Source organism: Numida meleagris, chromosome 13 (genome assembly GCF_002078875.1).
Source record: "Numida meleagris isolate 19003 breed g44 Domestic line chromosome 13, NumMel1.0, whole genome shotgun sequence".
Taxonomy (NCBI): Eukaryota; Metazoa; Chordata; class Aves; order Galliformes; family Numididae; genus Numida; species Numida meleagris.
Genome location: NC_034421.1, coordinates 8,795,882 through 8,822,335, shown reverse-complemented (window position 1 = coordinate 8,822,335; position 26,454 = coordinate 8,795,882). Strand labels below are relative to the sequence as shown.

At 43.0% G+C, this 26,454-nt stretch overlaps 2 protein-coding genes across 8 annotated transcripts in view; one reads left to right on the top strand and one right to left on the bottom strand.

Moving 5' to 3' along the window:
* TMC5 (transmembrane channel like 5) overlaps nt 1-9,264 on the bottom strand; it is a 29,882-nt gene extending 20,618 nt beyond the window's left edge. For 3 of the 5 annotated variants that reach the window (XM_021411255.1, XM_021411259.1, XM_021411258.1), the window contains exon 1: nt 5,788-5,926. The gene's annotated coding sequence lies outside the window, so the exon portion shown is untranslated. Of the gene's footprint in view, nt 1-3,009; nt 3,163-5,787; nt 5,927-9,030; nt 9,115-9,185 lie in introns of those variants that run through there. The other 2 variants (XM_021411256.1, XM_021411257.1) reach the window with 2 other exon arrangements.
* On the top strand, nt 9,399-26,348 carry TMC7 (transmembrane channel like 7). 3 transcript variants are annotated; one of them, XM_021411261.1, is made up of 16 exons: nt 9,399-9,604; nt 9,813-10,050; nt 12,127-12,275; nt 12,605-12,772; nt 12,955-13,040; nt 13,573-13,718; nt 15,588-15,735; nt 17,089-17,259; nt 18,578-18,735; nt 19,692-19,806; nt 20,288-20,385; nt 20,695-20,878; nt 21,674-21,804; nt 22,079-22,234; nt 24,411-24,489; nt 25,277-26,348. In XM_021411261.1, exons 1-16 carry the CDS (start codon nt 9,541-9,543, stop codon nt 25,334-25,336), a joined length of 2,151 nt encoding a protein of 716 aa, XP_021266936.1. In that variant the 5' UTR covers nt 9,399-9,540; the 3' UTR covers nt 25,337-26,348. The 3 variants fall into 3 exon arrangements, with proteins under 3 accessions (XP_021266936.1, XP_021266937.1, XP_021266939.1); XM_021411262.1 differs by having other exon boundaries at nt 9,599-9,617; XM_021411264.1 differs by lacking the exons at nt 9,399-9,604; nt 9,813-10,050 and adding an exon at nt 10,840-11,528.

Genomic DNA, 26,454 nt, shown 5'->3' with positions numbered 1-26,454 from the left:
GAATTAAGTCTTACATTTTAATTAGAAAATTGTCTACACTTTCATTACACCACAAAGAAGCAGGTTACAAGGCCCACATCTTGAGCAAATATTCAGTAAAAAACCATACCAGACAACTGGGACGTGCTATGTCACCCAATGCATTGTAAATAATGGACTTTAATCCCTGCCAACACGGAACTATAGACATCACTTCCCGTGGGTGAAACGTGCATTTTTTCATGCAACAGCTTCATACATACAGAAACAAGGTGAGATTCTCATTTAGTCAGACAAGCAATTAGCAAAACCAGAGAAATCCAGCAATCCCCAGAGAAAACCAACAGTCACTCCAGGAATCTAAGGTTCTTATATGAAAAGTCTTGGCATGCTTTCTTGGGCAGAAGCCATTTAGTCCCTGATGATCTTTTCAGAACTAACTTACAATATATCTACAGTTTTACACAAACTATTCAGGACTCAGCACATTCTGTCCCCAGACTCCATTTAAAAGAACAGAAACATAACTCTTGTAGTAGAAGACCATCGTCATGTATTTCAAGTTGCCTAGAAAAGTACATTTTCCTCTAAAAATATTTAACAGTTCAAACTGTAATGAAAAGCTAAAGAAGAAAAGATGGCCTTCTCAGAGGAAGAAAACACTCAGACAATTCTCTTTGAAGAACACCCCAAATGACATTGTTTGTTTTTTTTAGCTCGTTTCCCAGGAACCTCACTCTTAGATCCAGCACAGATCTCACTAGCTCATCAGCTTGCGTGGTCTTCAAACCGTAGAGAGAATATTTTGATGGAAACGTGGATTCTGTAGAAGCAGCATTACCCAGCAGCAAGCTGCTCTGACAGGAAGCATCAATCAGCTATTACCAACCAACTTGCTAAAGTGCAACCAACAAGAACGAGATCAACTTGACTAGAAGATACAGCCATGACTTTCTCTTACTTCTTTTGAAGACCTTAGGCTCACTATGACGCTACAGTATGGTCAGGACTGACAGTCCATTGGCTCCATCATTACCTACTTTATTTCCTCCGAGTCATAAGGTGCACTAAAGTGCATGTCAGGATTTCTGAGGAAATCTACAAAGACAATTACAGTCTAACATGGAACTCAGCATGTGAAGCCAGTCGTTTTTCCCTGCTCCTGAAGTTTGGAGGTCTTAAAATAAATTCCCTATGTACACAGACTTTTTTTTTTTCCTGCGGGGGAAAAAAAAAAAAAGGAAAGATTTTTCCTCTTGCTAGCTGAGGATATTAGGCCCCAGACTTTGAATGGCATTTGGAGTGAGGGAGAACAAATGTGGAAAACCATGTTTCCTGCGTGCAGCTGCACTCACCCAAGGATTGCCATGGTACACAATATGCCGCAGAGTGGGATGGTGGTTGTGCATGCATGCTACAGGTGTACAAGTGGCATGCCAGGGTTATGTAGGTAGCACACAAGGGTGTACAGGTGGCACGCCAATCCACCCACTTCCTCCACCACAAACCCAAAAATCATGAGAAACTTTTTCTATCAAATCAGATGTGCACACTGTTGGTTTGGTTTGAGGTACCGGATGTTTATACATTTCTTATCAGTCATACTTCATTGGAAAAGCCAGAAGCACAAAATACACAAGCTAAACCATTTTCTTCCCCTCTTTGACCTATGATGGGATACAATAAATTATAGCTTCAGGAACAGATATGCAGTTTAGACTCATCTTCCCCTTCAAAAAGTTATCTTCCAAAAGAAAAAGTAAATAGTTGAAGAACAAAGATAATTCAAGAAGATAAAAACCAAAAGCTTGGCAAATCTTCCCTTTTCAGGATGGCGTCTATTTCTTGTGTGACATTTTGGATTTTGGCAAGCAACTAGATAAATTTTGTCTAGTTCTCTTCTCACATTGGAGAACAGAAGGTTTTAAGGTCAGCTGGCTTAAGAATCAGAGATAAGTAAATAAGTTACAGGATAGGTGGGGAGAGGGTGCTTTCCGCTTATACCCTTCAATGCTCTGCAAAGATACAAAGCAGGAAACTTCAGGCAGCACAAGCTCATGCTTCTGGATCAATTCCCAGAAAAAAAAAAATAACGGCTTTCATGTCACAAACCAACAGCTATGAGAAAATATTCCAAGTTAGTTTCATCCACTCCTGTTTGGGTAATTTACTGCCATAGACACTAATCCTCCTTTAGAATATTAATCAAACAAACATGTATGGCTTGCTAAACAAGCGTTTTGACGTGGTATCATGTTACAGGAAAACCCTCACACCTTCAGTTCATTTACCTGCTTTCCTTAGTAAAAAGGAACATGTGAAGCAAATTCCACTCATACAAATCTTCTAGGCAAATGCAAACAGTAAGCTGCAGAACTACATCATAGTTTACTTAACAGCGTTGAACAAAGGGAACAAATTACGGAAGAATTGATTCATCTGGTTGAATGTTTTCCTTTAGCATAAAGATCATTTAATTTTCTAGGGTATAACTGAACAGTCCTCCACCACTATATAAGTTATTTTTGTTCATGAGTCCTCCTCCTGTTTAACAGGAGAAGAGAAAGCTCCAGGCAGACCTCACTGCAGCCTTCCAGTACTTGAGGGGAGCTTATAAACAGGAGGGAGATTGACATTCACATGAGCAGATAGCCATAGGACAAGGCAGAATGATTTTAAACTGGAAGAGGGGAGATTTAGGTTAGCTGTCAGGTGGAAAATCTTTACTGAGTGGATGCTAAGGCCAAGGCACAGGCTGCTCAGAGCAGTAGATGCCCCATCCCTGGAGGCATTCCAGACCAAGTTGGATGTGGCACTGGGAGCCTGATCTGCTGGGTGGCAACCAGACCATGGCAGGGAGTTGAAGCTGGATGATCTTTAAGGTCCCTCTGCACCTAAGCCATTCTATGACTGTTCCACACAGCTTCAAACTGAAAAATCAGATTGATTTCTGGAAGCCAAAAGTGAGTTTGAGAGACAGAGTTAAAACTAGACTACAAGTTTCATCGGCAATTAGGTTCCAGCACTCACCACTGCTCTTCCACCAGCTCAACTCCAACAGTTTTAACACTGCTGCAACAAACTAGGAAGTCTCTCAGAAGATCTGCAGGGCCTTCCAGCTGCAGTTAAGCAAGTATATACTCAAGAACCTAATCTTAAATTGACATATTAGCAATGAAACAAATGTGAATCATACAAGGAAGTGAAAGTCAGTTACTTTTTATGCATACTGCCAAAGTACCCAGTCCATACTGACAAACACCACCTCTTACTGGCTTTCCATTGTGCTTTTATTGATGTTACCATAGTCAACAGGAGGAGCTGACGTCAGCTATTATTATCTTAGACTTTCAATCAATTTTAGCAATGCAAACAGCCTCTGCTAAAAAAGATCTTCTCAGTGAAAGACAAGTGATAGCAGCAAAGACTCATCTGCTTACTAGAGCATTCAAATGATAGACAGGAACATTGGGAAGGAAATGGGGAGAATGACAGCATTGGCATTATGGTCACAGTGCTGTTGCATCTCCCAACACCTTGTTAGACCTCAGCTCAGGAAGAAAGGCATTTCCTAGCCCTATAATACAATGTTCCCTACTGGAATACTTCACGTTTGCAGCATCTCAATTGGAATTTGACTCCTTCACCCGAGTTTAGACACCTTTATAATAAACATGATACTGAAACATTAAAAAAATAATAATTACAAAGTATAGTTTAATTATCATGTCCAGTGTCTCAAGAACTTTGCACACATTTCAGAATTTTGCCTAGTAGCAGTGAATTAAAGCTCAGATTCATTAATTTGTCATGTAAACCAGTCCAAACCATGACAGTGAGGTCCATAGTACTCCCCCTAACCTGCCACACAATTACCCATTCCTCTTCCTAGAAGATCCCACACAATCACAACTTTTATGGACTGAAGAACATACCACAGTGATTTTGTATTGTCTAATTTTATCATCCAATCCTCACCCCAGAGATCCCTTTGACATCAAGTCTCTTCTCTTTGCTGATTTTTTGCTTCTATTTTATTACCTCTGACCTCAGGTTGCCAACTTAATCCACTGGGAGTTGGCTGAAAACAATCAGGGATATATAATAACTACTAGAATTAGAATAGGAAACTTAAGAATAAAAACAGTATGCCTGCTTCCCCTATGGGGAAAGATTAGCAAGAATAATAAACTATGAACAGAACTCTTCTCTTGAAAACACTTGAAAAACTTAACCTTCCTCACAGACTGAGGCTAAGGCAAGCATCACTTTATCCGTGCAAGTCAATCTCGTGACTACATTTCCAAACTACAAATTAAGTCTTGCTTAGACTTAAAGAATATTCATTTTGCTATCTATTAAGCAACATTACCAGCTACTTGCATTTGAAGGAAGTGTCTGATTAACAAATAAAAGTAGTATTCAAGAACTTGCTTGGAATTAAGTTTTCTGCTTTCAGTGGAAAGACAGTCTATCACACAACATCCATTAGAGGCACAAGATACTGATTACAACAACAGTTCTAATGTTTTGCCTTAAAAAGCTTTGTTTGTACTGTGTGTGCAATAGACACCTATCCAGGCTAAACACAACCTTCAAATTATACTTTAATGAGCAGTATCAGTTACAGGAGTCTCATTCACAAGTTCAATTGGAAAAACCTCATTAAAACAACACATATAATCATTCTAGATAACAAACCAAGCTTTGAAGATGCAGTGTTGCTGAACAGAAAAAAGGTATTGTTCTCTATGTAATTTCTAGTTTAACTTCCTGTTCTGCTGCTATCATCTATAACTATTTGTGCAGCCAGCATTCACAAGGACCCTGAGAAAAAACAAAAGCTATTCACTATGTGCTAGTAAATCAACTAAGAAGTCAGAAAACAGCTGGAGAGAACCAGTCAGCAGAATAGAGTCACAGGTTTTTCCTTCACTCTTCAAAATCCTTGTATGTGGTTATCAAATTACCGGACAATTACTTTCACATAAGCTAAATACTTCTTTTTTCAGACAAAATATAGCTATGTTAAAATACAGTGTAGCATGTTAGTACATTAGACTTCTACTCTTCAATTAACATACAGAAGCTAAGGACCGCATGCATCACAATTAGGCTTTTTCACAGAAGTGTGAGCAGGGACATCTACACAGCACTAGTTTCCGTTATGTCTGCCCACAGAACAATACCACAACACCTCAGTACTTTCATGGCCAGAAAAAAAAGCTCCTCGTCTACTTCTGGCTTCCCATTACTTGTTGCAATTTAGGAAAATCACAACCTGCTCTTTGGAAAACACAGCACCGCATTCATTCACTAACTAGCAGAGTTTGAAACGCAAGCTGCGCCACAGCAAGAGCAGACGCTGCATTGCCAGCTGGTGATCCCAGCAAGGCTGGCATGATGCTCATGGGCTGCAGCATGGCACACCTCATCACACTGAATACACCAGGGAATAGTGAAAGTGGCTGCGGCAATCAATCCCATACAGGATCAATGTTTCCAGCGGAAGACATAGAAGCTCTTAAGTGATGAACAGGGAGATGAAGCCACGAGGTGCCACATAACTGGGCACAGCTGTGGGTGGCTGCTCACCTCCCAGCCTGCAGAAGCCCTGCACATCCCTGAGCAAACCTGCAGCCCAGCTTTCAGAATTACATTCCTCTAAGCCAACAGCGAGTCCTAGGATACCGAGCCGGCCGCTCGAGCGACAACTCCGACCCGGGTGCATGGAGGAACCACCTGCCAGCACCGGAGAGCGGCCACAGCCAGGACCCCCGCGTGCCCCCTGCCCCGCGCCGCCCCTACCTGCAGCCGGGAGGGGCCTCCTGCCGCCGGCTCGCACCGCGCACGGCATTGAGGCCCGGCCCGGCACCCCGCCCCGCAGCCGGCTCCTCCCGGGCCCGCCCCCGGCCCCGCTGCCCATCCCGGGCCGGCTGTGCTCTTAGCCCCGGAACTCGGGGGCTGACATCCTGCGCTTACGGCTTTGTTTCTGCCTGATCGATAAGTCTGTCACTTTCCTTCCCTCTGTGAATTAACGCCTGCTTTGCTGTTTGCCTGGATCGCAATAACAACACAATAAAATAATACAAAAAAAATCATATTTAGGCACGCGATGCATTTACCTTTATCCCCGGATTAATCATTTATAGAGCAGAGATAAAGAAAAACCTTGACCCCATGATTTTATTTCTTACGTGAAAGCTCATTCAGGGATAATTATATCTATCTATACATACACACTAAGCCAGGCAGTCCTTGGAAGCTTCTGGATAGGGGATTTAACACCAGCCTTGCTTTCTGGTATAACCTCAGGAACGCAAGGCATTTCTTCTCTTTTAATGATACACACCTATCAGTTTTTCACATTCTCCACCTCCCCTCCACGTCTTCCTTTCAAGCTGACTTGAATGAAGCTATGGGCTGGATGAAGCTACAGCTGAGCACGAGGCACGGTGACACAGAGCACCCAGGGAAGCACTAGGGTGGGGAATTTCTCCCCGAGAACACCTCAGCAGGGCGGGACGCCGCAGGAAGTTCATTCCCTACTTGTGCTGAGCTGGACCCAGTGCTCACCCAGCACAACCAGTCACTGCCAGCCCTTCCCAAAGGCTTCTGCTGCCCTCTCAACAAAGCAGCATCCTCCAATTCAATGTGGGGCCTAAGAGCGACCACTGGGACAGGCAGCAGTGAGAAGAGAAATGGGAGGAGGACTAAATTGGCTCTGCTGTACCACACCCATAGGACTGCCCATCACTTGTTTCCTTTTCACTGATTCTGTACAGAATCACAGAACCCATCCGTTTCTATGTTAATATAGTTTGTTACACCATGCTGGCATATTTTATCTTCACAGCAAGCACATACCTTACAGCTTCCAGAAATTATTCCTAAATAACTTCTCTGGTAAGCAATTTGGTGATGATTATAAAAACAAAATGTCAATCTTTGGACTAAAGGCTAGAGCCCTACCAGCCAGCAGGAAACCAGTCACAAACCAATCTGCTCTGCGTTCAGAAGCTGTGCTGTTGTAACACACGAGGATCACTTTCACCAAATTGACAGTGCGTTTTCAGTTCCAAACTTGCGTAAACCAAGCCTATCCTGTACCAGATGCATTCAACACAGAGTTAGGTGAAATTTTCTAGTTCTGCTTTAAGACCATGTTTTGCCCAAAGCAACATTCCTGGCATGACTGCAGAGGACCTGTCTGTAGATCTCTCACACTGATCCAGCTGCTGCGTGCATGTGGCACAGACCACACTGTAAAACAGGGGAGGTGGCTGAACATGAGAAGTCCCCAGAATTGAACGCTCAGAACTTTTCTGAATCTTTAGAAGCCTTTTTTTTTTTTTTTTTGAGCATTATGAAGAACCACATACACACACACACACAAACACAACCTGGAAGCACGTGCTGTTACTAAATGAGACTGTCAGATCCCCAGGATCATGGCAAACAGAGTATGGCGCAAGCTTCCATGCTCAGCACAGTCTGAAAACTGCTGCTCTCGTGAATCAGGTAGATTGGAGAAACCATGCAAGAGAGGAAGCAGCCGCAGCCCTGCGTGTGACTGACACTGGCTGTATCACCTGTTCCCATCTCCCTAGCATGCCTTCTCTTCCTGTTTTCACACCTAAGATTGCTGCGAACCATAAAATGAACAGAAACATTGCCAAGTTTCTGGACAACTTTTGCTATTTAAAAAGAGAGAAGAGAGAATGCTTTCATGGAATTCCTGGGGAAATCAATCTTGTTGCAATTCCTACAATCTTTATCTACATCTCCTCTTAAAAGGTCTTTTCTATCACGCAGCATTTCAGAAGGCAATCTTATTAGCAAGTGTATAACCTTTCTTCTTTTTATTCTTACTGGTAAGAAAAGGAACAAAAAATAAACAGCAATATCGACACCCCAGATAGCACTGTGGGAAAGCCTCAGACTTTAACAATTCCTACATAAGGCAGAACTGGCCCTGCTCTGTAGAACACAGCCAAATATCCAGGCTTGGTTGGCTTCAAGGCACGGATAAATGCAGGCACTGAAGCTCTGGTGGTGCACTGCACGTCTATTTCTGGTGCACGTAGGTCGCATGAATGCTGAGCAACACAACATGGGGCTTCAATTTCTAACACCCAGTTTTTCAGGAATGGTCAACTGGAAGTTATTCAAGCAAAGAACATTAAATGTGATGCTCAACCAAGGAACCACAGTAACCGCTGTAAACACATTTCCCTGCAGTACACAGCTCTGTTACAGACAGTGGATCCTGTTCGTCCTGGAGCCAAAGTGCAGCCCAGCCTCTGACAGTCACACAGCATCAGGGTTTGCTATGCAAAATGTGCCACCTGGGAAAAACAGCAGGGGAAGAAACAACAGACATGACCTCCTGCCCTATGAACTGGCCTTCACAGCGACCTACGGAAACATGAGCACGTACTATAGCTTTTTTCATAGGAAAAATATATATAAAAAACATGTTAATTATTTTCTAGACCAATATACCAGCGTGAAATCAAGAATACTGACTTTTTCTGGAAGCGGTTCCGTGCAATAAGGAAGTTAATTCCATGTCTCAGTGTTCTCTATGTTCTTTTTTTCTGCATGTAATACACAAACACACTGATAACCACGCACACCTACATAACTTGCAGTACACGCAGATGTCAGCTTGCATTTTTATTGCTAACATTTTATGGTTTTATTATGAAAACTGATGTGATTACATGGATTCTTCTTGCTAATAAAGCAATTCGAAAGTCCTGTGCTGACAGCACGCAGGTGATAGAAGTGTCCTTACTTATAGCTGACTCAGCATCCTGAAACCCAGTGATTCATTTTTATTGCTTTTTCTCACAGAGTGCTGCTGGAACAACGATAGCTTTCATTTTTCCTCACGTATGTATTTTCACACTAAAGGTAAGAACTGCTCACAAGTTCTAAAGCTCTAAAGTTCTGTGCTCTAAACCACACATCAGTCTGTGAGCTTTTGTTGCTCCTCACACCAGCTGTAAGTAGAAGACAACAAAACTTATTTCTAAGCCAACGTACCACAGCCTCGTGCCTTCGCTGCTGGGGCGTGTGGGCATCACTTCACTCCAACAAAAAGATTTTTATTCGTGACTCTGTGCTGCCCTAGGGAAGAGGAATAAAAAGATAAATACCCCAAAGTCTGAATCCCTGATTTTCAACCCACAAAGCCGTACCAGGGAGGGAGGGGGCTCAGCACCGCACACAGCGCTGCGTGAGGACGACGCCCAACCGGCAGCCGCGCCCCGCGCACTCCACACCCCACCCGCGGGGCCCCTCCGCACCGCCGCATCAACCCGGGAACGGCCGCCCTGGGGGCCGACCCCACCTCCGTCCCTACCCCGCCGCCTGAGGGAGGGGCCGCGCGGGCGCCCCCTGCAGTCGAGGCAGGCTCAAGGGCCGGCCCGAGCGCGGAGCTTCGCCTCCGCCCTGCCGGCAGCCCCGGCCCGCCGGCAGCCGCCGCCCCACTGCTCCCCGAGCTCCGCGGCGCCCGGAAACGGCAGCGCGGCGCCGCGGCGTCTCCGCGCAGACATGAGCGAGATCGGAGCCCGCGCGGAGCTGCCGGGCTGGGGGGCGGACAGCCGCAGTCGGGGCGGTAAGGGCGGCAGGTACCGCGCGGAGCGCTGGGGGGGGGGGGGGGGGCAGCGCGGGGCCGGAGCAGCAGGTGGTGGGGAACAGGGGCGCTGGGGGAGCCGCGTGCTGGGGGAGCCATGCCGCCTTCAGCGCCGCGGGGTGCCGGCGGTCGCGGGGTGCGCGCTCCCGGCCGGATGCCATGTTTTAAACGCGCTTCCTCCGTCTCTCAGAGCTCTTTCCCCCCGAGGAGACGCACGCGGCGGCACCTGTGGGGTTCCTGCAGGAGCTGCCCAGCTACCGCTCCATGCTGAGGCGCCGGGCCGCCGCCGGAGACACACAGGAGCGGCGGGGGAACCTGCAGAGAGCCGCCGCTGCAGAGCTCCGAGGGCCCCAGCCCGAGGGAGAGGAGGACGGGGCCCAGCCCCTCTGGGAGCTGCCCCTGAGCATCGCCGAGAAAAGGAGAATAAGGTTCTTTACACTTTCTTTTCTTTACGCTTTTAAACACGACCTGCTCCTAAAGGTATGCAGCACGCGTGTGATGAAAGGCAGGCGCAGAATGGGGCTTACTTGTCCCTGCGGGGCACTGTCTTGAGAAGGAGTTGCCCAGCCTCTTTTGTTAGGAACCGGTCACGTCCCCACCTGCAGAAATGTAGCTGCGGGCTCCTGGCTGGCATGAGGCTGACTGGGCAAGGGAGCACACCGAATGGGAAGAACACAGTCAAGATGAGGAGCTAACCTGCTGCAGATGGACCTGTTTCTTTCTGGCTTCCTCCTTTTGTCTCAAGAGTTTGTGTTCCTAAGGGTCCCAGCAGCTGACATGTCAGTGCAAGCAGCCCAGCCCCATGGGCAGCTCTCCAACGGCGGCTGTTCCAGTTCTTTGTTGCACTTGTACTCAAACACACCATGATCTCTGTTGTGGAATTGATAAGCGTCAGGCAGCTTTTCAAGCTAACTTTCTCCTTTCGCATCCTTTCACATCACAGCTGTTCTCTGCTGTGAGCAGTTCCTGTCCCTTGGTGTAACCATCAGCAGGCTCTATTTTTTACTTGTGACCTCAGCTGTCTCATGTCTTACTGCTGGGCTGGAAGCTCTTGAGAGCAGAGAGGGTACATTAGTTGTTTTTACGACGTCCTTGTCCAGGCACATTTGGACGTTCAGGTAGGTGCTTCACAGTTTGTGGTTATGAGTTAGGGGAGAGGTGAAAGTACAGCCCTCTCAGGAGCTGTACCTCAAACAGTGTTTGGTGCTCCACAGAGAACAAGTTGCTTGCAAGAGTAAAGCTTGTATAGTGGCTGGGCTTGGGTGAGAACTGCAGTCTGCTTCTAGAGTCAGGTCTAACCAACCCTCTGTAGGTGCACGAGGGGCTGCAGAAGGTCTGGGTCTCAATGCACTGACTTGTATATGAAGTTGGGTGTATAAAGCTCCACTCCTCAAGAAAAGGATCTGCAGTTCTGTGGCCACGGTTCTCATCAGGAATGAAGTTGTGATGTCCTGAGATTGTTTACAAGCTTTTAGCACCATGGGATTCTGATAAGGCTTCTTGGCACTTCCACGGATCAGTAATTGTGCCTGTATTGTGCAGCAGCTGCCAACACAGCATGCTTGATATAATAAATACTGTGAAAGCTGAACGCTCAATGCCTGGAACAAATATGCAGCCCACGCCTTCGTTTAAAATGCAGAGCAAACACAGGCCAGACAGTTCTCCAAAGCGTTTGTTTAAAACATTACATGCTGTAGCCTGTAGTTTCCGTCGAATGGGATCTTTTGTGAGGAGCTATGTTTACACTCATGAATGAGGTCGTTTGTTGCTCCTTTGTTTGTTGCAAGCAGGGTTTAAATGTGGATTCCTGCTCAAATACTGATTTCACCTTAAGCTGAGAAGGATATGGAAGGTATCAGCACAGCACACGTGGCAGGAGCTGTGCTCCTGATGCTGAATGCAGGTAGCTTTGTGCGTTACTTACATGTGTACCAAATATTTAAAAATTGGAACCTTTGTCTTCTGCTCTAGGGCTGCTGCCTCCTGGGTTCCTAACTACTGCCTTTCTTCAGTTCTCGCTGCATACAAGTCAGTTTTCAAGCTGTGCTTCTGGAAGAGAGTTGACCATTTTTAAGGTTTCTTAAAGGAAAAAAATGCAAATATGAGCCACGCAGATTTTTCCTTGATGCTGTTACTGAATATGCACCAGTTTGTAAAATTAAAATGTATACATGTTATGAAAAATCACCAAAGAAATTACGGACTATTTGTGGGTTGTTCTTGGAATTTGTTTGCAACTTATTATTAGAGCAGCTTATTCTTAGATGCCAGTATGCTCATGCACACGGGCAAAGAAATAATTTCTCAAACTCGCTGAGCTGGCACTTCACAGTGAATTTTAGGAAAACCGAATGATTAAAAATTAATAATAGGGGTGGCTAGCATATGTTACTGCAACTTCAGGCACGGATATCTCTCTGAAGGCAACACTGCGATTGGTGCTGTTACTCATGTTGAAAAAGTATTTCTTGTGCTCAGTAATTGTATTTCTCATTTCTTAGAGATTCTCGGCAGGCTGATATAAAATACTCATCGGGATGGAATCAGTGGAAAAGAACTAGTAGTAAATCATGGAAAAAAGCTCTCAAGGATATCAAAGAGTTGTCATCTTACCTGGAGCTTTGGCGGCATCACATTCACAGCATAGAAGGTATTCACCTACTTCTGTTGGTTTCTCCTCTTTCAAGTTGCTTCTGTTATGAGTGGTCTTACGTGTGTGAGCATAGTTTCACATTTAGCTGTATGACTTGAACAGTTACCTGCTTCCTTGTTAGTAGAGTAGAGAAGGAGTTAACTTTATAAAATTTCTAATGGAATAGATGGAAATATAGTGGAGAAAATGATTAGAAAGTCACATTGTCTTTACTGTTACATTTCTAAAAGCAGTACTTAAAACTGACTTTAATAATGTTTCTTCACTATTATTATTTTCATTTTTGTCATTTTAATTAGTACTACACATGCTTGTTTTATCCTCAGGGAAATTTGGTACTGGCATCCAGTCCTACTTCTCCTTCCTGCGTTTTCTGGTCCTGCTGAATTTTTTAATGTTCATCCTGATGTTCAGTTTTGTTGTGCTTCCTGCTGTCATCTCTGATTATGGAATTTTCAACAGTAGCTCTGCTAAAATTTATCCAAAAAACACAGGTAAACATCTCTATGTACCACTGTTAAGATTCCTCACTTCCTTTGGCTTCTCTCCTACCTACCAGGACATAGAAATTTTGGATGTTTTGTTTTTAATAGGAATTTGCCATATTTTAATTAACTTGAACTTGCAGTTTAATGAGGATTACTATTTGAGTGATTTCCTGCCTTTCTTCTGACAGAGCCTCACTGCACGGTTTATACTCCTAGTGGTAATAAGGGACTTGTTTACTTCTATACTTACCTCAAAGATTTGCTCACTGGCACTGTAAGTAATTTGATTTTATTTTTTTTCTTATGTCTTAATTTTCACATAGCATGTAAAACATGAAAACGTTTTGCTTCGGAAATGATGCTTTGATAATTTTGAAAAACGATGAGGCATAGGCATCGCTGGGTAAAATTAGCCTTTATCCTTAATTTGTGAGGCAGTAGATTTTGGACTGATTTTCACTGAGAGTCCACAGGGCCTGGTTTGTCACACACTGCAGCCTGTGCCTCTCTTCTCCAGCTGCTGTTACGTGAGCTAGAGCTTGCTCCCTGTTGTGCTCTGAGTGCAGGTTGCTACTGTCCTTGACACAGTGCTCCTTGATTGGAGAGGTGTGGGAATTTATGCATGTAGTGTCCACGTTAAGTTTGTTAGAGGTGTGTCAGTATTTAGAATCTACTGTCTGTTGTAGCCTGCTTGTAGCCCCAGCAGTAATCTTACATTATAAAGCACTTGGTTTGAGCCAGGTTGATTTGAACAGAGCAGTTGTTGCTGTTGTTCTAAGTTCTTTTTAAACTTGACCTTTTCACAGGGGTTCCTGGAAGTGACAGTTTTGTTTTATGGCTATTATACAGTAGATGCTGCATGGTTTAGTGTCCTGAGATATAACTTACCACTAGCGTACCTGCTAACTACATTTGCCTACCTTGCGCTAAGTCTTCTCTGGATAATCAAAAGGTAAAGATGTTGGTATAATTCATTTACTGCTCCTGTTGCACAGTTTGCATTCTTGCTTCTAGGGAACGCTGAATTACAGAACAGTTTTACATAGAAATGGAGGATCTTTTGCTTGAAGTTACGATGCCACGGTACCCTTTGTCTGTTTTGGGGGGAGGTGAGCTAGCAAAAACAAACAACTTCAATGATATATTATATATTTGTCAATGGTTTACAGGCTGGTTCAGCCTGATTCTGTGACTAATGGGGTAGGGGGACCCATGGACCCACGCCCCAGAAAAGGGGAAGAGGGGAAAGTGTAGGGAGATGGGTCTAAAACAAAACAGCAGCAATGATCTGAGGAGGAAAGCTAATTTACTAAAGGAAAAAAAAAAAGGAGAATACAAGATAACACAATATAATACAATATAATTGGAATTGAAGCTAATGAATCAAATAAAATGAGAGAGTGTGTGTCCCAAAACCAAAGGCCTTACTCTAATGCTGAAGGCAGATGGCTAGAGAGCACCCACGCAGAGATGAGCAGAACGGAAAAAGGGGGACGTGTTGGGATCTGTGTACAGTTTTTATCTTTCCCTCTGAACGGAAAATGGTAACAGAACAGTGAACAGACCTCTGGGAGATGTAGTTCTTCTCTTCCAAGAGCCAGGTATGCAGAACTGTCCATGATCCACGGAACTGGAGCATTAACTCTTTGACTCTCAGTGCACTATATGAGACTATGATGTGGAATACCGGTGGCAAAAATCATAAAACTATGACAATATTGTAACTGAAATGCTAAGTTGTGGCTTGAACCAGTGATGGAGCACCTGGTGGGAAGGCAGGGCCAACCCAGGGAAGCTCAGGTGTGTGCAATGCACCTGAGTGACCAGATCATGACCAGATCTTCCCAGACCTCATGTAAGGGTTGGCAGTGGAGGTGAGGGTATTTTGCTGGAGATCCCTGCCTACCTGAGGCCTTCCAAGGGTAAGTAGTTTTTTCCTTTGTTTGTGTCTACGGCTGCTGCGTTTGAGCTTATTCTCACTCACTGCAGCCTAGGACTTTGCTACCCCACTATCATTGCTGTGCTTTCCATTGCCTTATGGCGTTACATATTTGTATTGCATATAGATAGATAGAGATGTCATGGTTTTGTGATTTTCGGTTATTGGTATCCCACATCATAACATAATGTAGTGAATGTACCTGGTTCTCAGCAGAGAAGGACTACTACATTTCCCAGGGTACTTTTCTCCTCTGTTACCATTTCCGGACAGAGGGAAAAGATAAAAGCTTGCAGATCACGAGACCTCGTCCCTTTTTCCGCTGTCTCTCGTCTTGGCAGCACCTCGCTCTCCAGCCGTCTTATTGTCAGTAGTAGAGTAAGGCCTACTTGATTTTGGGACATTCTCTCTCTCTGTATTGGATTTCTCAGCTTAAGTTGTAATTATATTGTATTATAGTGTGTTGCTTTGCATTCCGATATCTTATTTAGTAAATTAGTTTGTTTCTCCTCAGATTGTTGCTGCTGTTCTTTGCTCTCAGGGCCATCTCCCTACCCTTTTCCCCTTTTCCCTTTTCCCGGGGCGTGGGCCCGTGGGTCCCCCGTCCCATTTGTCATGGAACCGGGCCGAACGCCTGTAAACCGTTGACAAGAGAAATTATGAGTGTGTCTAAATTACACAGCAAAGTAACCGGTGTTGGCTTCAGTTGAATTTGATTTCTGTGGAATCACTCACTGAAATTTTCTCAGAGATTTGTTGATATTACAATACAATCCTTTAGTCGCTGATGAGCCAGGCTGCATGAAGTGTGGTGTGTGTTTGTTTTTCCTCATAGCTAAAATATGTCTTCAATGAACAAAATAATGTTGCCTTTTTCTTTAGGTCTGTGGAAGGATTTAAGCAGAACTTGGTGCACAATGAAGATCAGTTTCAGAGTTATTGTAACAAAGTCTTTGCAGGCTGGGACTTCTGCATTACAGATCTAAATGCAGCGCGGCTAAAGCATCGGAGCTTGCAATATGAGCTCCAAGTGAGTAACTTCTTTATTTTTCTACAATTACTATTTGCTATTTTTTCTTTTGCTAAGGAAGAAAAGCGTATAATTATACAGATAGTGGAATAGGGATGAGAAAGATTGAAGTAGTTTACACTGGGAACAGGGGAATCCACATCATCTTACATACTTCCTAGTTATCTAAAATTGTGGTGCAACATGACAAGAATTGGTAGTGAGGTTGAAGGTCCTTCCCCCATCCACTGGGGACTGAAGCCAAATCCATTTGCTGCTTGTGTTATCTGCCTCTTCCTCACACTCTAGCTCTGTTTCCTGTATTAGTTTCTACGCAATCAGACAGGAAAAGCTTGTCTAGCTGTGGGGAAAACCTTGTACTTCTGGGAGTCAGTTTGAGTATACTGGGTTGCAAGTCTGCAACGTGGTAGGCAGTTGTTGCGCTTAAAAAACGCTGAGAGAGCTAATGGACTTCCCAGATGAAGGGGCCAATAAAGGGAGAGTCTGAAATGCTTTTCTGGTGAAACTAGAACTACTTTTTTTCTATGTACACTGGAAGCAGAGATCACGTTGTAAAACTGTGACCTTTGAAAAGATACTTCTACCTCAAATCTCAAAGCAGTAATTACTGATTTCATAAATGTTAGTGAGTTGCTTTCTGTTTTGATAAGTTCAGTTGTCATCTTAAGGGATTGTTTGTTTTTTTTAATCTTAAAACTTTTGTCTCAATAACTCACACCTTGAAAAAAATTGCCTGATATTATTACTCTTTGAAGTAAGACATCAGAAAACACCTGAGTAATCTGTGGTTTTGCCCAGTTTATGTTTCTTTCACAAGTAGTGCGCTATTTTCACATCGGCTAAGCTGAAACCTACCAAGTTTACTTGGACCAGCTTCTCGAGGCTCTGCTTGTTTTTCTGTGTCAGCCTCCAATTTTCCTTCACAAAGAGCAGAAGAAGTCTGAGTCATAGGGGTGAGGGCTGGTTGCTTACCTGCGGAACTATGGAGATGAGTGGTCTGATTTACCCCTTGCGGAGTGTAGTGACTGAGTATCTCACAATAGATGTCTTTCTCAAGGAGGTATGTTACTGATACAGTAGAAGAGGATTACAAGACACTTTTCTCTGGGTACAGAGCTCCAGTCCTGAGGAGGCAAAGCATGCTGACTAGGGCTTCTGGTCCTGTGTGGAGCTGTTTGTGTCAATGAGAAGGTGCTTTTTCAGTCTGTTTGGATGGCCTGTGGAGTGACCCTCCTAGAAAAAGCTATAGATTCGCACATCACTGAGGCAAGAGTATTCCAGAGGTAAAAGATATGGTATCAGGACTTGCATGCTGCATTAGAAAATGATGCATTCTTTTTCTTTTGTTTGTAGACAGACCTGGAGGAAGAAAGAATAAAGCAAAAAATAGCTGAGAGGACAATGAAAGAAAAGCTACGCATCTACTCTCTGAGAATATTTGTAAATATAATAGTCATTGCAGTTCTATCAGGGTGCTTTTTTTCTATTTATAGAGCAACTGTCTTCTCTCAAGAAAACTCCAGTGTAAGTATCAGACATAACATTATGATAGATTAAACTGGGGCTGGTGATCTGAGCAAGAATTACTGTGGAAGAGTCAAATATCCTAATATAGAACCTTTCATGTAAGGGTTTTGAAAACACTTGCTTTCTAAAGACCTAAATTTTTTTGATAGTAGAGAGTGAGAAGGATAAAGGAGGATATGCAAGGAAAAAGTGATGTTTCCATTTAATGCAGAGATTCCAGTCACCAGACTGTGCCTTGGAGCTAATGCAGCTGAGAAGAAAAGCAGGCCCCACTTTTCCTTCCAGTGTAGCTGTTTTAATTTCTCTGATCTGCTAGTACAAATGCTTATGTGTCTTGGCAGTGATTTGGCTCAGGGAATGATCTGGATAAAACAAACTTAATTATGGTCATTTTTTTGATCTGTTCACTGTTCAGCTGTAAAAATAAACAGCAAAGGAAGGGGAGAGTAAAGACGATGATCTGTATTGTGGCTGGAGTTACAGCTGTTTGGGGGAAACAGGAAGACTGATCAGGGAGCACTTTGCGGAAGAAAAGGTTCTTGCATCAGTATTGGAAGGAATCAGCTTTGGGGTGTTCCCCTCTGGCAGGACAAACAGATGGGAAGAGTGATTCAGAAGCAGAACAGCAAGAGCAGCCAGCTGTTTAACAGTTTTCCAACAGCGATTGAGTTCTCTGTGGGATGCCAGGGTTTAATTAGCCGGCTGCAGAGTGGAGGCTCCACTGTCTCTCTTCTGTTCATTGGTGATGTGATGGGCCCTGGCTCTGTAAGAGGAAAGTTATATTCTTGATGGACTTCTCTAAACTGCCAGGATTGCAGAGGGAGAAGTGGGGACCAAGGACTTTGTGTCAGTGGTAGTGTTTGAGGACAGAGAAGGATGATAGGACAACGCTGAATAACACAAGAGATGCCTTCACTTGCTATGGGCTTTACATGTAAGGGTTGGTATCTTGACCTTGTTTATGTGAGTAGGTAGAAGAGGCTGCTAAGGTGACAAGAAAGTCAGGTGAGCTATTTGTCACCTGTGGAAAGTAACTTGAAAAGTGTTTACACTTCGGTATAGGTCGAAAAGCTGATAGCCTTTAGCACTGAACTAGACAGTATAGCCAGGTGTGAGCCTTGGTGGAAAACAGCCTTTTCAAGCAGAAGCTTTGGGGGAAGGTAAGGCTGTGTAGCAGTGGTCAGACTTGTCGTTCCAAATACAAGTGGATGCTGAAGACGAAGTTTTGGACAGGAGAGACTGGTAGATAGCTGAAGAGAGAAACGTCAGAAACGTATGTCTGTGTGTAGTGTCATCTTTCTCTTTTCTGGTACAGAGCGTCAACAGTGTTGGCTTCCAGGCCAATCTGCTTGTTCAGTATTTGCCATCCATCGTGATCACAGTGGTCAACTTCGTTGCTCCTCTGATCTTTTCAATTCTGATCAGATTTGAAGATTATTCACCAGCCTTTGAAATCAAGCTGACACTGATAAGGTAAAGAGATTTTTGCTATGGGACCTTGGATGTTTGAACAACTTGTTCTTGGTAGGTTTGAGGTATTGTAAACATTCAAATACCAAGAGTCAGAGATTGGACTCCCTGCAGCAGAGAGCCTGGGCACTGGAAGCCAAGCGGGCACTATTTGACTTGTGTTTTGTTGGAAGCTTTCATTGCAAATCTGGAAACAATCTCCTGTTTTGATGACAGTACAGTATAGTCATTTAATGTTTGTTCTGTTTAGCTGTGTGATCTGGACATCTTCAACAATCTGAAAGTCAGTAGGTAAATTAGTAGGAAAGTGCTGGCTGTAGAGCTGTGAATTCACGCTGCTTTGTGTGCAGCAGTTCCCTGGATATGCAGCTATGTGTGCACAGCAACCGATTTCGCTCATGTTACAGTGCTGTACAGCAGTGAGTGAAGCAGAGCTTTGCTCAAGGCAGAAGTTAAAAGTTGTGTATTAAAATATACCTTAATGTGAGAGTATAGAGAACTGGCATTTGACAGGTTAAGGTGGTAAGATCAAGATCAAAGTATCCAAACATTGTCAAGCACCTATGATTTGTATTTCTAGTTTGGCTAAGTGCCTCTGAAGTCCTGAAGCCACCTGAGGGAAGGCGTACTGCTGGAGAGACCGCATGACTTGAAAGAGTAGCAGCCCACTGTGGGTTGAGACCCCAGGCTCTTCACTTGGTGGGGGCTCAACTTAAATGACTGATCTAGGAACAGTACAATGAAAAGAAACTAAGAACTGTAGCCTAAAGCCAAGAAGGTGAAAGGCAATTTTAACCTTCTACTAAGATAAATGTATTTGTATCTGCCTGGGTCATTCCTTTAAAACTGCTGCATTATCAGTCTCTGTACTTCTTCACTGTGTGCCTCTGCAAGTTGAGTCAGGTGCCAGAATGGCTGTTTTTTGGCAAGTTTAATATTGGTTTTTGCTTTTCTTCTAGATGTGTCTTTGTGCGGTTGGCCAATATTGGAGTTCTGTTGTTCTCACTGTGGAGTCAGATCCACTGTGCCACTGACCAGTGTAAGGCCTGTGGATACAATTATGAACTCTATCCTGTAAGCAGACTTATCGTGCTCTTTAATCATCTGAACTTGCAATAAGAATCCTTTTCCGTGAGATTTTCTTGGTTAGAAGTATTCAGAATTGGACTTGTGGTTCCTGTTCATGTTGAGGGTAGTGCTGTGTGCATGTGTATCTGTCTGTCTATATATCACTCATCTTCCATTTATTTAAAGCTGATTATTTTATTCTAGTAATGGATCATAACTTAGCAGATTTTCTGACTGCTGTTAAGTACATTTGAGATTGTGTTGTCGCTTTTTCATCAATAAAACATTGTCTGTTGTCGAAAACGAACAAAATTTGGTTTGGAAACTCTGAAACACTTAAACACTTAAACATTTTAGAAATGGAGAAAAGTTTTGGCTTTACTGACGTGAACTGATTGAGAAGTTTGTTGCTTTAGTGATTGATAGCATTTTTTTTCCGTTTTACATTAGACTTTTAATCCTGATTTTTCCTGATATGTTTTTCTAGTGCTGGGAGTCTGCAGTTGGGCAAGAAATGTATAAGCTGTTGATGTTTGATTTTGTGATAATTCTTGCTAAGACCCTGTTTGTGGACTTTCCTAGGAAGTAAGTGCCTCTGTCTTTTAAGCATGCCTTTGCAAAACAATTTATGATTTTTTTTTCATTTATTAATTCCCTGTATTTCAAACTAGATTGCCAGTTTTAAAGTAATATATTTCTGGTTGTTTGAGTACTTATTTGTTATTCAGATTGGATGTGTTTTTTTCAGATTTGAATCTACTTCAGACATTTTTCTGTTATGCCATTGAATGCTTTATTGCTGAATTCCTATGTTCTGGATATTTCAAATGTATTAGGATTCAGCTTAGCTCTGTAACTTCACTCTGGAACTTAATGATGTGCTTTTTTTTTTAGGTTACTAGTTACTCATTGCTCTTGGAAGCCAGTTCAGTGGTGTGGTTTGCAGGAATTTGGAATTTCTGACAATGTCCTGGAAATCGTTTATGGACAGACTATATGCTGGATTGGAACCTTCTTTTCACCACTTCTTCCTGCTATAGCAACTATAAAATACTTCGTCATCTTTTACATTAAAAAGGTAATGAAGATGTTTGGCAAAGAAAATATATAATAAAATACAACATATCTTGTTTATTTAATGTTGATATACAGTTGATTTAAAACAAACAAAACCTTAAAAAAAGAAGTGTGCAGGAAATGAGGTAAAAAATTACAAAAGATGGAATTTTATTTTTTTTACTTTTAAGACAAGGTAGAATTTTGTTTTGAGATCAAGGAAAAGAACAATTTAATGACTACATCAATTATTTGTAGCCTTCTTTAAAATCTTATTCTAATAAAAGTAGTTTATAACTCTTTATGCATTGATCTGTTTACTGTCTACAGTGCTTAGAACTTGGACAAGATTTTGCCAAGCTGCTAAACATTTGGGAGCTAAATGGGAAGTCCAAGGCTTATTAGATATGTGATGTGGTTTCTGCATATCAGAAACTTTGCTCTACAATTAGACATCTCCTTCTGTGCAACAAATTCATATCAGTGTTTAGTTCTTGTGTGAATGGGTATATCCACTGAAGCTTGAGCAGATTAAAGCAAAAGGCTGTGTCATAGATTGTATACCACTTGATTAATGCCACTTGACTCTGTACAAGTGTGATCTGGATTAAACCCTTATCCAAAATAAGAGATGTTGGTTTCTACTAGAATGTAGAGCATTCTTAATCTTAGCCCGGCTCAGTCCACGCGCGTGAAGGGAAGGATGGTTACCTGGTAGCTGGTAGCATATCTGAAGATGGAAAATACAGTTGGTGGGGAAGTAATACTTGAACATACATAGATAGGTATAACATTCTTGCTTATTTTGCCTCTCCAGATCAGTTTGATACACACGTGTAAACCTGCAAGTAGGCCTATCAGAGCATCAAGTTCTAATTTTTTCTTCTTGGTGGTACTGTTGATTGGGCTCGTCTTAGCTTTTATTCCTTTAGGAGTCAGCATAGCACAGTAAGTGACAATTTAACTTCTGTGAAGTTGGCATTTGCTTTAAGGTTGTCAGTTCCTGAGGAACAGATGCATAACTTTTAAATAATAAATTAGAATACTGTATACCTGCTTATAATAAAGTCAAATTATTATTTAGTTTATATAAACAAAAAAAATTGTTTTTAAGATGAAGTACACTTTTATTCTCTCAGAAAGATAGTGCTAGCTTTGTTGGACTATTTTATCTGTATATTTTGGTGTAGCATCTCATTTCTCTTCTGAATTTTTTTCACAGTATCTCCTCTTCCAAGGCATGTGGGCCATTTAGGAATTTTAACACTTCGTGGGCAGTTGTTCCAGATACAGTACTTCAGTTTCCAACAGGTCTGCAGAAAGTCCTTAATGGCATAGCATCAGAAGCCTTTGCAGTGCCTTTTTTTATGGTTGTCTGGTAAGTACTGTGGAGACTACAAGAAGGGTCATAAGGAGGATCCAGGGAACTACAGGCCTGTCAGCCTGACCTCAGTGCCAGGGAAGGTTACAGAGCAGATTGTCCTGAAGGAGATCACGCGGCCTTTGCAGGACAGCTGGGGGATCAGGCCCAGCCAGCATGGGCTTGTGAAGGACAGGTCCTGCTTGACCAACCTGATCTCCTTCTATGATCGAGTGACCTGCCTGGTGGATGAGGGAAAGGCTGTTGACGTGGTCTACCTAGACTTCAGCAAAGCCTTCAATACTGTCTCCCACAGTATTCTCCTGGAGAAGCTGGCAGCCTGTGGCTTGGACAGGTGCGCTCTTTGCTGGGTAAGGAGCTGGCTGGAGGGCCGGGCCCAGAGAGTGCTGGTGAATGGAGTTAAATCCAACTGGCGACCGGTCACAAGTGGTGTTCCCCAGGGGACGGCGCTGGGGCCTGTCCTTTTCAATGTCTTTATTGATGACCTGGATGAGGACATTGAGAGCACCCTCAGTAAGTTTGCAGACGACACCAAGCTGGCAGGAAGTGTCGATCTGCCTGGGGGTAGAGAGGCCCTACAGAGAGATCTGGACAGGCTGGATCTCTGGACTGAAGCCAGCGGGATGAGGTTCAACAAGACCAAGTGCTGGGTCCTGCACTTTGGCCACAACAACCCCAGGCAACACTACAGGCTTGGGGCAGAGTGGCTGGAGGATTGTGTAGAGGAAACGGACCTGGGGGTGTTGGTTGACACTTGGCTGAGCATGAGCCAGCAGTGTGCCCAGGTGGCCAAGAAGGCCAATGGCATCCTGGCTTGTATCAGAAATAGTGTTGCCAGTAGGAGTAAGGAGGTAATTGTTCCTCTGTACTCAGTCCTGGTGAGGCCGCACCTTGAATACTGTGTCCAGTTTTGGGCCCCTCACTACAGGAAAGACATTGAGGCCCTGGAGTGTGTTCAGAGGAGGGCAACGAGGCTGGTGAGGGGACTGGAGCACAGGCCTTATGAGGAGCGGCTAAGGGAGCTGGGATTGTTCAGTCTGGAGAAGAGGAGGCTGAGGGGAGACCTTATTGCTCTCTGTAACTACCTGAAGGGAGGTTGTAGTGAGCTGGGGGTTGGCCTCTTCTCTCTTGTAACTAGTGACAGGATGAGGGGGAATGGCCTCAAGTTGCGCCAGGGGAGATGTAGGCTGGACATTAGGGAGTACTACTTTTCTGAACGAGTGGTCTGGCGCTGGAATGGGCTGCCCAGGGAGGTGGTTGAGTCACTGTCCCTGGAGGTGTTCAAGAAACATTTAGATATCGTGTTGAGAGACATGGTTTATTGGGGTTATTGGTGGTAGGTGGATGACTGGACTGGATGATCTTGTACGTCTTTTCCAACCTAGCTAATTTTATGATTCTATGACTTGATCTAGTAATGAATGGTTTGTTTCCTTCCTTACTGAGCTGATAGCAAACAAATTTTAGACCATATTTTCCGTCTGCAGCCAAAAGCATTAAAGCCCATATGAAGCCTTGGCCTTTATGTCTTTGCCCATTTATTGCTGTTTGTTAGCTTTATTCCACTTCCTCTTTCATGGCCCGTTTCCCACACTCTTGTTTCTCAGGACTGTTAACTGTTCTGCAAATTGGTGTTGTAGGTCCTGTGATCACAAATTCTGTCCATTAAACTTTGTTTAAAAAAAAGTGGATTGGGAGAAGAGGACTAATATAGTCACTCTTTAAGATAAAATTTGGTGTAGTTTCGTAGAATTTTTAGGGTTTGAGGTTACGTTTGGAGATAAACTAATTCAGCCTTCGTGTTCAAAGCAAGGTAACCTTGAGTAGGTGCTTGGGAACCACGTCCAGTTGGGTTTTGAATATTGCTAAAAGTGGAGACTCCATAACTGTACAATAAAGAGAACTGTCAAAACACAACCCATAAAATCTGAAACAGGCCTTGCCTGTACATCTTCTAGAGCTCTGTCTGAGCCTGACAATAACAAAAATAGTAGGTGCTTCTGAGCAGAGCTATGTCCTACCTACCCTGACTGTATGTTGGTTCTTATTTATTTTTTTTTCCTCAGCTTCTTTTCGTCTGAAGGATGTATGTAGACCAGTGATTCCCCTGACCCATAAAAGCTTTTTTCTGTTTCCATGATGCTAACATATAATGTTGGTTTGTTGTTTGCAGCCTCATTATGTTCTATTTTATTGCCTTGGCTGGAGCGCACAAAAAAGTGGTTGAGCAGCTAAGGGAACAACTGGTTATGGTAAGATTTAACCCACTGTATTTTTGTACCCCAAAAGTTTTTCTTGTTGCATCCATAATCAGGCATGCAGAGGAACAACAGTCTTCCCAGGCTTCTGCATATTTGGTGTCTGGGCAGGCAGTGAAGAATGTTTCATAGATTACACAGGAAAAGTAAATGAAGCACGGAAGTATTTTTCAGTCTAGTTGGCGTGCTTGGGCATCAGCTGCAACTAACTGCAGCAAGGCCCAGTTGTATCAGGCCACGCAAGTATGTGGGGCACACCTCTGAGAAGTGGTGTCCCTCTTCTTTATCTGTTGTATTGCTTAAATCAACCCATCTGCATTTTTTTTTCCTGCCAAAAGAGAGACTTTATTAGAGAAGATCCTGTTTTTTGCTAAGTGCATCTTTTAGGTATGACACTTAATTTGTCCTTGGGGTTGGGGGGAATGGAAAACCACAAAAAACATGCTGGGGAGAGATCTTTGAAGAGTATAAGGGATTTAGGAGCAAAAGCCTTTACTTTATTGTTGTTTGCTTACTGTTGTTAGGCTTCTTGGAAGTACAATTTAAAATTTTTTAGGTAAGTCAGATGTTTCTTTTGGGGCCCAATGCAGAACTGCTAACGTGAGGTAAATGATTTCAAAGCCATTGTTAAACTTTTTAGGCAGTTGAGAGAGTGCTGTTAACAGCTAATTAGAGTACCCTGTGATGAGAGCACCTATCTACTTCTAATAAAGAAATTGAGTTGTATATAGAACCTGTACATCTTTTTATCTAGACTGTACTTTTTATTCTGTCTTTCCAGGAGAGTCGTGACAAATTCTTCCTAATTCAAAAAATAGCAGACGCTCAGAAAAATTCTTGAAATCCACAAAAAAACAGAAGCTGACTTCTGACACTCCTGGAACCACTAGATAAGGGTAGAAGATCTGCAGCATGTAAAAACAGAGCAGCTGACCAGCACTGCAATCTGTATAGTGGATAATTAACGTTCTTATTAGAGTTGATTATGCTAGTGGGCCTTATTGTTTTCAAGACTGGAAGTTTATCTTATTTGTACCGTATTTGACCTGTTTAAAACATTGTATGGCAGGACACTTTATTGCTGCTACCATTTCAAAGCTGTTAGGGTTTGTGATAAGTTCCTGGTTTATTTTTTTTGTTCAGGAGTTCAGGACAAAATGTGATCGGAACTGAAACTATTTAAAAACTCTGTACTGTTCTTATAAATTATGCTTTTAGGAATTGGGGTGGAGTGGGTGGGGTGGTTTTACGTGTTTCCCATTCAGATTTCTCTTAAAAGCACAAGAGACTCATCTCAGTCGTCTGAAATAGCATGGTTGAACACTAGATAAAGAAAACAACAAGCTGGTGGGAGCTCTGGATGCGCACAGAGTGGGGGGGGAACCTGGCTCCTGCACACCACAGTCCCTGCTCTGTGGTACCCATCTCACTGGTGTGCAGGAGCCTTTTTCAAATGGGTAAGGCTTTAATACTTGCATTTCAGTTTTGTACAAGTGCCTTGAATACTGTTCTATGTTCTAAACTGTGAATATTTGGGAGTTATTTATAGTTCAGAAATGAAGCATTGAGAAACTCGGATGCCAGTATCCTTTAAATTCTTGTTTAAGTGGGGCGGTGGAGCTGTGTGATTCAGAACAATGTTTCCATGTAGCCTACAGGCTTTCCCCTTTATTTAAAGACTGTTTTTCTCCAGATTGTTAAGTAAAGAATTGCGTACATTACTTGAAGTTCCTGGTAGTACACTGGTGTTTAAAGTGAGATGCTGTTTTCTTTTTATGTGATGTTTTGTAATGTTTTCTGTCCTCAATTTTAAAGAAATTGTAATAAATAGGTATGAGATTTTAAAAACTTGATTTTTTTAAAGAGTTTTATTGAACGCTGAAACTGAGTTGACAGGTTGAGGTTTTATTGCCTTAATTTGCCCGGGAAGCACGTTTTATACAATGAGTAGCGTGTGTG